We start from the raw sequence: 15,285 nt of genomic DNA on the forward strand, positions 1-15,285 counted from the left end.
TAGCTACATCACCCGTCCATTTACCAAGGTTGCCAGGTTCTCTATTATAGTTCCACCAAGCTTTCTGAAACCTCGGAAAATATGCGAACTAAAGGCTTCCCCGTAACTTTAACTAGCGACACTAGCGCCACTGCTTCCACGCCAGGGTTTCAGATGGGTTGGTGGATCTGTATCCATCGACAACGACATCGTCTCATCTGTAGACTCTTTAGAAGTCGTGAGCGAATTCAGGTCCAGGAAAAGCAGAGCGGAAATTAAATAACCGACGTTAAATGTACAAAGGAGAAATTAAAGCTAAATACATGCAGGAAACAACAGTAAAGTATGATAAATAATTTAATTATCAAAATTTGGCTTTGAAATGTTAATTTCATACAGGCACTTGGTTTCTCACTAGAATTAAGCTCCAGAATTCTAGTGTTCTCTAGCCAACAGTCCATTTTCTTAAGAAAAGAATAGAAAATGCCACCTCTTCTCAGTTCATGCTGTGTACGTGTAGAACTGATGTCCGTTTTTCAATTACGAAAGATGTCCATGTCGTACTATGTATGAGACGAAGCTTGCTGTCATCAACTTTAAGCTTTTGTTATATGCATTCTCCGTAATTTCTCAGGTCCAAGTCTGAAAGAAGCAGATACAACACAAACACATGATTATGCCTATTTTCTGTACCAACTTTTACACAAATATTAATTTTACATTTGATACCTAGAGGAATAATGTCATTCGCCGCAAAATGTTCTCGCCCCACTGCCTACGTAACCGTTTTATCTGGATTCATCTCTGTATTTGACGTACGTAATACTCTGCTTCGAAAGAAGATTTGTTTCATTTTATATTTCTTACTAGCTGACTGCCCGGCGTTGCCCGTCCCAATGTTCTATTAGACAGGAAAATAATGAATCCTAACTATAGTGTAAAATGAACTTGGAGCTGAACGGTATTGGGAGTGTCACTATTCATCTTAGCGACCCTGAAAAATATGGATTCCACACTAATATCAGTCGTTTTACATGTCACCCACTACCCACCCCTACCCCTAGGGGTGCTATAGGTGTCTTGGAGTTGAACGGCATTGGGAGTGTCACTATTCATCTTAGCGACCCCGAAAAATATGGATTCCACACCAATATAGGTCATTTTCGATTATTTTTACATGTCACCCCCTTCCCACCCCCATCCCTAGGGGTGCCAGGGGTGTCTTGGAGTTGAACGGCATTGGAAGTCTCACTATTCATCTTAGCGACGCCAACAACTATGGATTCCACACTAATATCGGTCGTTTTCGATTATTTTTACATGTCACTCCCTCCTTACCCCCACCCCAGGGGTGCCAGGGGTGTCTTACCCCCACAGTATTTCTTTCCAGGTTGCAAGTGATACGCGTACCAAGTTTGGTTGAAATCGCTCCAGGCGTTCGAGAGTTATACGGGAACAAACATACACACACACACACACACACATATACATACAACCATTTTTATATATTAGATTTAGCGTCGCTTTGCTGCCATTTTGGCTAATATCGACGATAAAGATGAATCATGATAAGATGAAATTGATGAGGAGACACTCACAAAGAACGCCCATGCTCAGATAGGGATTCAAACACGGGACCTCTGGCGTCGTAGCGCGCTGTGCTAACCATTACACCACGGAGGTCGGCAATTCAAAAGAAGAAATGAAAGGAATGGAGATACTTGTTACTTTTCAGAATTATTATTTTTCTATTCAATAGTTATTTTCTTATTGAATCATAACTTCCGTGGTATTTGCTCTGTTCGAGTCAGACATAAGTACATTGAGATATTTGAGATAAATACGAAATAAACAAAAAAAATTGAAAAAATGTTGTGGATTAAAGATACTGACCTATTTTCTAAGTGATTAAAGTAGGAAAATCTAACCCGAAATTCCACATAAATATAATTCTTCCCTTTCAGTGCATTATAGTCTGAGGCTGACAAGAACTGCACCATTGAGGATGAAATGGTATGAAATCAGAATCCAAAAAGTAAGACATAAAAAAATGTGAAATTACCTGATCGTTGAGACATGGCACACAACAGAGCTAATTTACTTATATAAGTTTGCTTGTCATTTCCGCACAGTATTTCCCTCTGGTGGTCAACTTTGGCTCTAAAACAAGGATCGTCCTCCTGGGAACATGTTGAGTTCCACCGGACAACTTCAACTGAAAGAAGATAAAAATGTTATTACTGTTTTGCATCACAATTTAGCTGTTTTACCACAGAGTATTTTCACCATACGCTTTAGTGCAATACTGATGAAACAAAAAAATGTAGTAAATTAACCCATACACTATGTTTTTTTTGCCCACCGAAGATTTACTGTCTAGTTTTATAAATTAACCGTCGAGAAGTTGTCCATGTGTTTTGACTGTGCTGATACCGATGCCGATGTATGGGTATCGGAAAGTATTGGTTGTATATTATTTACAGGATCCTGAACAATAAGGAACCTAAATATTTATATTTATTTATTTATTTACTCAGAGTTTCAGATACAGTCTTATTTGGCCATTTTACACTGAAACAACATAAAGTACAAACAAAAAATAACAAAAGATAGAAACAATAACAAGATGGAATAGATTTACATGTTCTTGGTCAGTAACATACAAAAATTACGTTTTGGAAGTAAAATAACTACATTCAGGGGGAACTTGTTGTAGATTTCTGGGAACCTGTAAAGCAAGGAGCGTTGTAGAAGGGATAGCCTAGTGGTTGGGTTGTGGAAGAGTTGCAGGTTGAGCGTTTGCTTTTGGGGTACCCTAAGTGTGAATTCACTGATTAGGAGATCTGTTCTGATTTTGCCATTTATTATCTTGTATAAAAATTTCATGTCAGCTAGATCACGACGAAAGATGGAGTGTGAATATTCAGAGCAGCCATGGTGTCTGATTTGGATACATGTCGAAAGGAAGGTATTCTATGGCGAACAATTGCAAGAAAGAAACTGAGAACAGAATCTATTCTGGTGAAATTGGTTTTTGAGGCCATTGCCCAAATTGGGGAACAGTATTCAAGGATGGGCGTGATGAAAGATTTAAAGAATAAAACAGGAGATGATGGGTTTTGAATTTCGCTAAATCTGTATAGAAGACCGAGAAGGCGCATGGCTTTTTTAGTGGTAGCTATAATATGATAATTAAAAGTGAGTTTTTCATCCATGATAATATCTAGGGCCTTTTGGTTGGAAACATTTTGGATTGGATTGTTTTCAATAAAATAAGTAGACACCACTTTGTTCTTTTTTAGGGAAATCAAATTGCGAAACAAATTAACCTTCTCCAAAAAACACAATTCACGATTCCCACACACAGAACAACACTCTATGGAAATTCTTTCATAGTCACTGCAATAAAAGAATGAAATGACCTCCCCCCACCACTGACCTCAGGAGAGCTCCACCCTTTAACACACAAAATAAACCTAAAGAAGCATCTGACTTTGTCTTTTCTATAATGAATGGGAATGAGGTATTGGTTTTAGTTCTAGTTTTATCTTTGTAATAATTTTATTCTAATTGTGGATTTAGATTTAGATCAATAATTTTATTCTAATTGTGGTTTTAGATTTAACTCTGTACATTCAGTACGTTAATTGTTTACATTATAAGTATGAATGTTTCATCTTTATTTTTCTACTGCAACAGTGATTTTCAAAAGTGTAAAGTGTAAATTGTAATATGTATGTCACAAGGGTTTGTTGTAAGAACGGCCCGCGAGGCCGAAACACGCCCACTCAATAAAGACGATATTATTATTATTATTATTATTTACCTTTATTTACCGATACCGGCCGATAGCAGTGTTATCGGAAAGTGTCGGTAGAATTTTATTTGCCGATACCGACCGACACTTTTCGGCGTTTTGTTCGTTTGCGTACATTAATTGTTTACATTATAAGTAGGAATGTTTTTTTTGTGTTTTTTTTATTTTTGTTTTTTTTATTTTTTTTATTTTTATTCTTTCTACTGCAACAATGATTTTCAAGAAGTGGAAAGTGTCAATTGTAATATGTTTTTTTAAAGGGTTTGTTGTAAGAACGGCCCGCGAGGCCGAAACACGCCCTCTCAATAAAGACGATATTATTATTATTATTATTATTATTATTATTATTATTATTATTATTATTATCCACAAAATTGGCACGTGACACTTGCGTGGCACTTTTAATTATTCTGGAAGTTATACAAAATTCAAAGTTTTGAATTCGTACCAACATTATGCGAAAACAAATTTATACTGCTGGACAAAAAAAACCGGACACTTGCATTTTTTGTGATAACGCAATGGGTCGATAAAAGCTCTGGTACAAGGGCTAACTAAATGTTGCAGAAACTGAATTAAGTACGAATGCATAAACAAAGTCCGAGCCTATGAATGGTGCATATGGTACTACATGATCTGCCGAACATTCTGTAATATACCTGCGAGCTGTTATTGCAATTCAGATGTCAAATATTAAAGTGTCCGGTTTTCATTGTCCAGCAGTATATTTTGTGATTACCTAATACATATCTTTATATTCTGATGTTTTTTTATATTTTTAAATAAAAATTCTAATAAATTGATGCTTGTAATTGGATTGGAATACTCATCCACTCAATAAATTAAATTTATTTTAATTGATGAAACACTATATGCTGACCAAGGCAGTCTATATTTCAGTAAAAAAAAAACACTTAACAACGTGACGTTTCAACTCTCTATCTTTCTGAGGCTTAAAACCAAACTACGATTGAATTTTTTTATGAATTAAATTAAGTTTTTTTTTATTGAAACAATTTTAAATTGATTGATTGATTGAGTTGGTGTTTTAAGCCCTCTTTATGCACAGATAGGCTAATCGAACTTGGCCTGCAGTTTAAATTGGGATCCGAATCAATATGTGATTCCACCGAAGGCTCGTACCCAGGGGAAGGGGGGCTCGAGCCATGAAATATTTTGATGCAAACCCACAAAAATAACGGATAATTTCTTTTAAGATTTTGCAAGAATTTAGATTTTCTTCTTGTATAAATGAATGGGTTGTCTCTGGAGAGAAGCAGACTCCAGAAGTCTGAGGTCTACTACATTTAGTAATTTTAGTGTTATAACCAGGGCTCTAAAAATCCCGGTCGCCAGGTCGCCATGGCGACTAAAAATTTCAGCCTGGCGACTGTGATCTTTTGCTGTAATATGTCCAAAATTTTGAAGATTCTAAGTTCAAATTGCAGTACAGCGTAAGTTAGCATTTTCTTTATCAACGTTGTGAACATTCCATAGATTCAGTAACAATTTCTTACTCTTTGTCCCCCATTTCCTGCTTTCTCAAATGATTTAGCAATGTTTTGAATACAGTGATGCTCAGCTTCTTATACAGAATGTTTCCAAAGTCGCACAACCCAAACTTTGAAAATGTATATCATGAAAACCGTAAGAGATATTTACACCGGATTTTCTGCATTATAAAGCCTCATCCATTGAGATATTTTTCATTGCATAAAATTTTCAGTTTACGCCATACAAAAAATTAGATAAATTAATAACTGGCGGAAGGCAGGGTTAAATTTTTTCCAGAAATGAACTTTTGAGTGAGAAAAATATCTAGGAAATTATCGAAGGGTCATAATTAGATGTCTGATGACTGATACCATGTCAATCTATCATTTACGACAAATATTGGTCATGTGCAATATTTGATGGATTTTTGACTGACGATTTTATGGTTTGAGTGAAAAAGTGACATTTTTGGTACATATCTCCGTAGATGGCAACACAAGCAGGTCGAAATATTGTCAACAGACGCATGCAACATGTGCCTAAGTATTGGCCATACATGTACATGAAAAATCATAAATCAAGATTTTGTGTCGAAATTGAACTCTTGAGAGTATTCTAGACTGCCCCTGGTTATCCTGAAATTTCTTCGCTCACTTTCGCCGCTACTGTGCCTGTTTTTTTTTATTATTCAGCATGGCGTATACATTGGAGCAACGTGTGTGCTTTACTGAAGAGTATTTTACTACTAATTCTTACACTCAGGTGCAAGAAGTTTTCAAGGAAGAAATACCCTGCTTCTGCTGTACCTCACAAAGCAACTGTTTTACGACAAGTCAAACACCAACAAATGATCCCACAAATTGTTAAGAGTTGGTATTTATTGTTGAAAATCAATTCTCGGATGTTCTCTTCAAATGAACAATGTTTTTTTTTCAAATAATGTAATTGCTTTTATTTAGATAAATGCTAAAATAAATTTATTAACGTTTTCATGATATACATTTTCAAAGTTTAGGTTGCGTGACTTCTGAAACAATCTGTAGTATGCACAATTGCTAATAGGTGGTTTCCTGGCGCCTGATTTTCAGAGCTGGCGCCTAGCTCTGAAGAAAAATTTTCGAGCACTGGTTATAACCATTTATGCGAAGCTACTAAATGTTCCAATTTGATCGGGACAGTTCACCATATTTACTCCCTGTTTTAACTTTTTTTCGAACTTCAGACTTGATGAGAAAATGTCCTCTTTTTGTGGTAGTCACCTTTAGGGTACGAATTCCCACGGCAGAAGGGGGATCTCCCACCTTCAATCCAACGATCTTGTTCTATTAAAATTTCCCCCCCCATTAAAATTTTCCGAGGGTGAGAGTTTGTGTTATAATAACAAAGATAAGCAATTAGTTTGGACTTCAAACATACTTTACTAAGAATAACATCATAAACACATACAAAGAAGGAATAACAAAGAATGATGTCAGTCTGTGTCTGAATGTTGCATACATCTCTTGTTCTCTCTCTCTCTCTCTCTCTCTCTCTCTCTCTCTCTCTCTCTCTCTCTCTTTAGGGCTGGTAACAGCATGGGGTAAAAACGTACTTCTACAGTCATAGATAAGATTTTAAAATTATATCAAATTGGACTAGTAAAAAATGTAGCTGTAGCTGGGAAGGTGGTTGTCATTGTCACCCTAGGCCCTGGAACATAGAAATTAGACCGACCTGTTATTTCTCCTCAATTTCTCACCTCCTTTCGTCGGGAATAAGACATAGCATTTACATGTTGGTTTAATGGGAAACTAATGTCTTCTTAAAGTTTCTCATTTTTTGTCCCTCCACCTAAATATGTATATTTTGCAATCGATTTTGCAGATGTGAACAATACCACACACTGCTTGAATGAAGATGAGGTAGGATGCACAACCGATTGTCCTTTTATTAACCACAGTTCTTGAATGCTAAGTTTTCTTTTCATCGGATTCAGCGGAAAGAGTAAGTACCTACATGTTCAGACGAATTGTCATTCTTATTAAGCTTGTTGCCATGCAGTGTGCGCATGCGCAGTGTGAGTCCGAGTTGAGTCGTGAGACGACGTACGTGTGTTGTACACCTCGACATATTCGTGTACATTTGTGTGGAAACCTTCATTACAGTGGCGAAGCGTAGAGTTCCTAGCAGGGTAGGCACAGAAGTGCGATAATTTCCATTAGTTGCTTAAATCTGTAAAAAGAAAGGGAAGGGGGGGGGGGGCTATGTCATGGAGAGTGGTTCAATGTCTCTCCAGACCGCTTCTTTACTTGCCAGTGGCGTGAAGTTTTCAAAAGTGTTGTTACCGGCCATCAGCACGATAATTATGTCTTAGACGTTCTCCCCCACCCACCAGATGTCATCGATCTACATTTTTGTTCATTTCTGTTTTTTTATTTGTTTGTATTTTTTCAACCCCTGATTTATGCACGGACCTCCAGAAAGAACTACCAATCATGAGACATCGCGAAAATCCAACGAATAGTGCTTGAGCCCTGTTGTCAATTCATCACTTTTTTCTAAATTTATTTATTTATTTTGCAATTGAGGTGAAAAGGGCTAGAAGAACCCCAGTCAGTCTGACGTTTGTGCCGTGAGCAGACGACAGAATTCCGCACTTTCAGCGACTGTCAGTTTGGTATGTTCTATTGCTGCCAACTTAGATTTTGTAGCAAGACTTCCTCGCACCGAGGAAAACACCATTGTTATCTGTTGTCTAACTAAAGGAATGGTTGTAGTTAATTCCAGTCTTGGCTTTCTAAATAAATGAATTTCTGACACCTGTATGTGCAAGTAAACATAATTTAAATTTTGGATATTTTCGTCTCATTTGTTCTGATCTATGCTAATCGTGACGATGGGAATGTATGGAGAATGAATTAAAGATGACCAGGAAACATTGACATGACCACAATTAGGTCACCTGGCTTCGTAACGTGTTAGGATGACGACTACGGGGCTTTCAAGAAAAAACATAAGTAAAGGTGACCTCTCTCATTCAGTGTGTATACTTCGCATCCTAGTTTGTTCTACCCCTTGTGTTAGTAGACATTTTTACGTGATAACAGAACATAGGATCCTTGTTTGGGACCCGGCAACACGACAGGTTACTATGTAACATATAAACAGGTTATAATAAATGAAGTTGCTTGAGAGAATAGAATCCCAATTTTAGGCGCAATTTAGCTCTTTTCTGCCAATCCAATGTGACAACACTGGCCTGTTCCGCCAGACCTGAAACAGACATGGCCCGCGCAATAACCCCATAACCCTCTTTGTCCTAAACCCAATAAAAGTCTTCCCTTGCATTGTACTTTATTTTGCCGCCCTCTTCTCTTGTTATCCCTTCAGGGTAAACGAAACTGCCTACCTCTTCGCTTGTGTCGGCTGCATACAAAAATATCTGCTTGTAATATTTATTCAACGACAGTGTTAACGCATTAAATAACGTTTCAACAACTTTGAATTTTTTAAAATATTTTGCTGTCACTTGCCACTGCTACTTGCAAAGGAAAATATACTTGAAAACATTTTAGAAATGATTGTTATAAGAAGGAAACATGAAAGACCAAAAGTGGGTCCTACCTTACCGATGATTACATCTTCACTCAATTAAGAACTCGATTGTTCTTATTGTTCTTGCATTTCAGTCCAGCACTTCTTGCATAAATGTGATCGCTGCACATGACACGAATCAAAAACAAAGCTCTACCGCCACGAACCTCGCGCTCCGAGCCAAGCGCCAAGCTCCCTTCTAGAGTCGTGAGCAGGAGGCAAGTTTTCCCAGAGGGTGAACGAGCGGGAGAATCCCCGTTTACGATAAAAATAAATTATTCTATTCCCAGTGAAAGTAAAACTACTTTGTAAATATAAGGCGTAACTATCATTTTAATTTACGTAATTTGGTATGAAGACTTACTTTACAAATATAAGTTCTTTGGACTTTCTGTTTACGCTACGGTGTTGGGTGAATCGACAAGACCATCAGCACTCTGACCAGAAAACGAAGTCAGAACTACAGTACTCTGTAATTTTCAATTTCACTTACACTTGTCGATAAAAGGAAGGAAAACCTAAGTTTCGTACAAAATATGGAGAATGTACAATGAAATAGAAGTCTCTCTGCACGAACACAGGCTAATGTTTATAAAAAATGCCGGTACACCACAAATTTCCAACCCTGGCGGAAATGCAGTGTTGCTGATATGCTGTTCGTCCTAGTGGGTAACACCGCGAGGCCGGCCTCAGGAGCACGTTATAAGCATACGTACAGTACTCGTAAGATTAGGCTTCCCGCATATACGACCGTAGGACGGAATGTGAAGAGAAGAGGCCCCAGCAAATGTGCCTCACTCCGTGGAAAGTTCGTATACTGGACAGGGTTAGAATTTTTTTGTAATTATCATAAATGAAAAATTCCAAACTTTTCCATTGCATTACATATGTTTTGACGAAATAAGTAAATACACCTTTAAAAGAGTAATGGCGAGGGTAGGCCCGGCCTCCTGGCCTCATAGGACGCTTCGCCACTGCTTCATTATATATCGTGTTATTTACGTGCTTCATGTTATTAAAGTATAAGTTAATCTACATATATGTTTCATTTGCACCAGAGTGAACTGACATACGCGAAACCACACACCCAGGAACTAGGAAGCTATTCATGGTCCTCCGGGCCGGATAAATTGTTGATTCGATTCGTTACGGTCCGGTCATCCATTGTGTTCCCGCTGAGAAAGTCGGCTTTGTGTTTGAGCTTCGAGAGACAGTGTTTTTGTGCTTACCAGCAATTCTGTGCATCGTATCCTTGCCGGGTGTGACTGTGATCTTCGTGTATGTACTTTACGTGTTTTGAGACTTAAATATGGAGCAAATACTTTCAAACAAACGTCTCCTCAAACGTGACGTCACACGTTTAGAGAAGAAATTGGCGGCAGATGATCTCACCGAAGGTAATGTTTTAGTGTACATAGACAAAGCATTACAACTGACAGAAGACACTCAAAAACTGATCCGTGAAATCTCAGAAAAGTGCACCGACGAACAGTTTGAGCAGTATGATGAGGAAATTGGTTCAGTGCAGGACAGGCTCGACGAAGCATTGGCCAAGTTATACATCGCGAAAAAACAGCAAACTACCGTGACCGTGACCGAGACAAAGACAGTGAGTGATGTGCGTCTACCGAGGTTAGATTTGCCTACTTTTACAGGAAATCTGCAGCAGTGGCTTTCTTTTAGAGACTTGTTCGTGGCGTCCGTACACAACAACGCGTCACTTTCGCCCGCTCAAAAACTTCAGTATTTGAAATCGAGCGTCCGTGGTGAACCCGCGTTATTGTTACAGTCTATAGCGATAACCGATTCGAATTACAAAGAAGCTTGGGACATTCTGACTAACAGATATGAACAGAAACACGCGCTAGTGAACGACACAATTAAGCGGCTTGTGTCCCAACCCTCATTACAAACTGAGTCTGCTGTCGGCTTACGCAAGGTTGTTGACGTGACGACAGAATGTGTTCGAGTTTTACGTGTGTTGGACATTCCAGTGCAGCATTGGGACGCTATCCTAGTGTTTCATACAGTGGAGAAATTGGACAGTACTTCGAAGCAACAATGGGAGCTGAGCGTGTCGTCCGAGCAACTTCCTACTTTCGAACAGCTGAGCGGCTTCCTGGACAACAAAGCGAGAGCGCTCGCAGCATCTGCATCTTCCAAGGACCCGAAACCAAGATCCCAAAGGAAACCCCCCACAGTGAACCCAGTGCTAGAAGAAGTGCTAATTCATTTCACGTGTCGTCCTCTTGCCATATGTGTCGAGAATCGCATTTTTTGAGTTAATGTGAAGAATATATGAGCCTATCTGTGCCAGAGAGGGAAGTGTTTGTGAAATCGAAAGGCTTGTGTTTCAACTGCCTTGATAATTCCCATTTTGTGGATAGGTGTAAATCAGGCTCGTGTAGGTCTTGTGGTAAGTCTCACCACACGTCTATCCATCGTGAAACTTCGCAAAGAGCTAAGGTAAGTGGAAACGTGGCAACGCCGCAAGTGGTGTCGCACATAACAGCTGATACGCAGTGTGACGCAACGCGTGTCTTGTTACCGACTGCTGTTGTGATAGTAAAGGATAAACAAAATCAGCTTCACTCCATGCGAGCACTTTGGGTAGTGCTAGTGAAAAGTCATTTTTGAGCGAGAACGCAGCCCAATTATTAGCCTTGAAACGTAAAAAAGTGTTCGTGTCGGTTACTGGAATTTCGGATGTAAATGCCGGCAATTCACACTCTACTGTTGATTTGAACATACTCTCTAAAAACGGGGACAGATCCTATCATTGCTCGCCCTTAATTGTGAAGAAAATATCCAACACAGTGCCACAAGCGTGTGTACCAAACACACTGAGTTTTAAACATTTACGAAACCTTGAACTTGCCGATCCTTCATATCACAAACCTGACACTATTCAGTTGCTTATCGGGGCTGATCTTTTCCCATTGTTACTAATGAGTGGAAGAAGAGAGGGGAGAATGAATGAACCCGTGGCTATTCAAACCCGCTTGGGATGGGTTGTTTGTGGCAAAACTCCTCAACAAAGACCTCAACAATCTCTGTCTTCTTATCACATTGTTGTCCAAGAAAATGATCTGAACGAAACTCTGAATAAGTTTTTTGAATCTGAGGAGATTCCTAAATTACGAGTGCCGAGTCAAGAAGAGCAATTGTGCGAGGAACATTTCGTACGAACACATTATCGCGAGGATGATGGTCGGTACGTCGTACGCTTACCATTTAAGGTCAACCGCGACGAGTTAGGTTATTCAAAAGATAAGGCGATGAAATGTTTGCTTAGTCAAGAGCGTAGGCTTCGAGTTGATAGCCAGAGACTAGAACAATACAAGTTATTCGTGCAAGAGTACATTGCGTTGAATCATATGACACCAGTGGCGGACTGTGAACCTTCCAAGGCCCCCGCTAGTTCTTATTTCATTCCGCATCATTCTATAACAAAGGAGACAAGCACAAGTACGAAACTGAGAGTAGTTTTTAATGGATCGAGTAAAACTAGCACAGGCGTGTCCTTGAATGACGTGTTAATGAATGGAGGTAAACAACAGCCAGAGTTACTATCCATTTTGTTACGTTTTCGTGGGCATCTTATTGCATTGACGAGTGATGTTCGTATGATGTATCGCCAGATAAAGGTGAATCTTCAGGACAGAGACTACCAATTAATTTTGTGGAGAGAATCCCCCAATCAACCTGTGATTGTTTATCGTTTAAATACGCTCACGTATGGCACGGCACCAGCTGCTTTTCTTGCTACGAGAGTGTTACGTCAGTTAGCAGACGATGAAGGTGAAAATTACCCGATTGCAGCAGAAGTCTTAAAGCAACAGTTTATAACGTAACTCGACGTCTACTTACTTAACGTGCCTGACGTCAGTCTGGATCTACATTACAACGGTAATGTCAAACCCACAAAAACAATTAAACAAATAAACAAAAGGCAATCATTAAGAACCTATTTACCTTTTGTCCCAGGGTAAGTGCCATCAGTTGGAGCCCAAGAGATTACATAGGGTAGAACGAATCACACTACAGGGTTAGTTCTATATATATACTGTAATTTCTATAAAAGAGCACATGCATAAACATTACATCATTGCCCCTTTCACTCATACTTTCACTCTCGCATTCATTTCTCGGCAATCCAAAATACATTAGTAATTAATACAATAATAGTTCGGCGGCATGTTTACAGTTAGCTACATTAATTTAAACAGTTCTTAATTTGACATGTTGTTGTTGAATGAATGTTAATCTATATATTGTTAATTTTGAGGTTAACGAGGATCACTGATATATAATTATATTGACAATTTATAGCGTCGTACAATCTGAATATTAAATACTTTGGATGAATGGATAATTGAACGCTGTACGGTTTTACATGTTAAAATTATAGTTGATGCAATTTAATCACCGTAATAAGCAATGTCTGTTCGAGATTTTTAATGTAATTAAAGCGAGTTCATTGGATGTCACGACGGGGCGAACGAAGCTTATCCATTTTCACGTCCATTCCGGCTTACCTTTGTCGGCTCTGACTGAAGTCCTCGTGGTGAAGTCGTGGATGTTTGCGGCGTGGTCAATAGATGGCTTCCGGGCGATAAGATAGGATCTCCGCATCTTCAAGGTGGCAACTGGGTCGGACGCCCCCCAGCAGGGCCTTTCTCTGTCTCTACTCCATATTGATAGTACACTGACACGTGCGAAATAACACAACACGGAACGGTGCGACACAAAGCGGATACTTTCGCGGGTGGTTCTCGAGAGATTGACGATGATAACACGTCGAAGAAAATCTGAGTAAAACTGGTGGTTTCCCTTCTCTGCGCGTCTATTTATTTGTTATTCAAAAGGTCTGTTACGGTACCCTCTCTGTCCAAGCGTTGCTAAATTGTCATCAAATCGTAGGCTCTTGTCCTGCTATCTTCGCCCGTATATTTGGAGTTCTTTGACCCTTCTCGAGCAGCACCTCGAGTAGAGGTTAGCCAAAGATCGGGCCTATTGTAACCTGCACGTTCGTTCCGAAGACAGTGCCAGGGAGTCTGTAGCTATTGTTATCCAGTCTAGCTGTTTAACCTTTAATATCGGGCTTAATTTATCTCCTATCAAATTCTGCTTTGGGGATTTCGTCGATGATAATCTGCTGCTGGGCTGTATTTAATTTCAGTTGAATCTGACCATTGGTAACAAAGTTGTATTTTTATATTTCTTTACCCGAGGCTCGGCCTCTTCTCTCGGGAAACAGGCTAGTCCTTCGCACTCTGCCGTCCAAGTCCCGGTGAACAGCAACAATCCAATGCATATTATTGCTTATTACGATGATTAATTGATTTACCTGCTAATTAGCAAGATTTTATCGTTATAACATTCCCCTCTCCTTACACATGAATTTTTTCTGAGCTTAAGATTATATGCGAAAGAGAAATTCATCAAAACACAATTAATAATTAACGTTAAATCTTGCCTAATTATTACACATAGGCGCTCGAATAGGGACTCGAACCCTGGAATATATAGTTGTCTTTCTCTATAGACTAAATTGCACTTTTCAATTAATTTTACATCATTACCTTTAATATTAACCAAACATAAAATTGCAGGATTACTCAACATTCATTTTCAGTTCTTGACTCTGTAACATTGATCATTTAACAAACACCTTGCTAACACTTATGAGAATTATACTATTATGTATGCATATACATATGTAAACTTACTACATTCACACTCTAAGTTATGATGAAAATTCACTCTTTGAGATATAGTTCAGAATTATTGAGTTATTACATAAAATATTTCTTATCATCAATTCAAACCATTTAAAATACATGTTTCTTTACTAAATAATATCTATTCTGGGTAATAAGAATATAAATAATACGTTATTAATGTTGGCATAAACATAACATGATATATACTCTGATATTGATATGTATATAGATATATATATATATATATATATATATATATATATATGTTCTCAGTTTTTTGAATATTAATAATAATAATAATATCATAATTGTGTTAAATTATTTACACTAGTATGAGGAATAATTTACAAGTTTAAAGGCTCTTTAGATGTTCAATACTCTCTCCGCCGACACGAGCCGAGCTGTCGTCGGAGGGTGTTAGTTTTCCGCTCTTGCGCCGTGGTTGTTATCCCGACGAGTACCTGACTGGTAATCTGGCGCGTTGGGATTGAGTCCCCTACTCGTTGATGGTTGAGGCCATTGTTCGTCAGTCTCTTGCTTCTCATTGTTGTAGGCGGTTCTTACTAAATGAATAGCTTGTGTTCTGCCTTCTTTCATACGATTGTCTTCCTCCTCGCGTGAAAATCGTATGTCGCCACGCCCTCGGTAACCTGCGTTTGTGTTCTGTCCGCCTCCACGGTAGTTTCCTCGATTCGA

General features: G+C 38.7%; 1 protein-coding gene across 1 annotated transcript in view; it reads right to left on the reverse strand.

Annotated features, from left to right (window-relative positions):
- Positions 1-359: 359 nt before the first annotated feature.
- The window catches only part of LOC145996447 (serine protease inhibitor dipetalogastin-like), a 74,035-nt gene continuing 59,109 nt past the window's right edge, over positions 360-15,285 (reverse strand). The window contains exons 8-9 of the mRNA XM_083132932.1: positions 2,042-2,194; positions 360-621 (exon numbers count right to left, since the gene is read on the reverse strand). Coding sequence (XP_082989058.1) covers positions 587-621; positions 2,042-2,194 — 188 coding nt within the window. The 3' untranslated portion in view covers positions 360-586. The remainder of the gene's footprint in view (positions 622-2,041; positions 2,195-15,285) is intronic.

This window comes from Lepisma saccharinum, chromosome 12 (genome assembly GCF_977018435.1).
Source record: "Lepisma saccharinum chromosome 12, izLepSacc3.1, whole genome shotgun sequence".
In the NCBI taxonomy this organism is placed as follows: Eukaryota; Metazoa; Arthropoda; class Insecta; order Zygentoma; family Lepismatidae; genus Lepisma; species Lepisma saccharinum.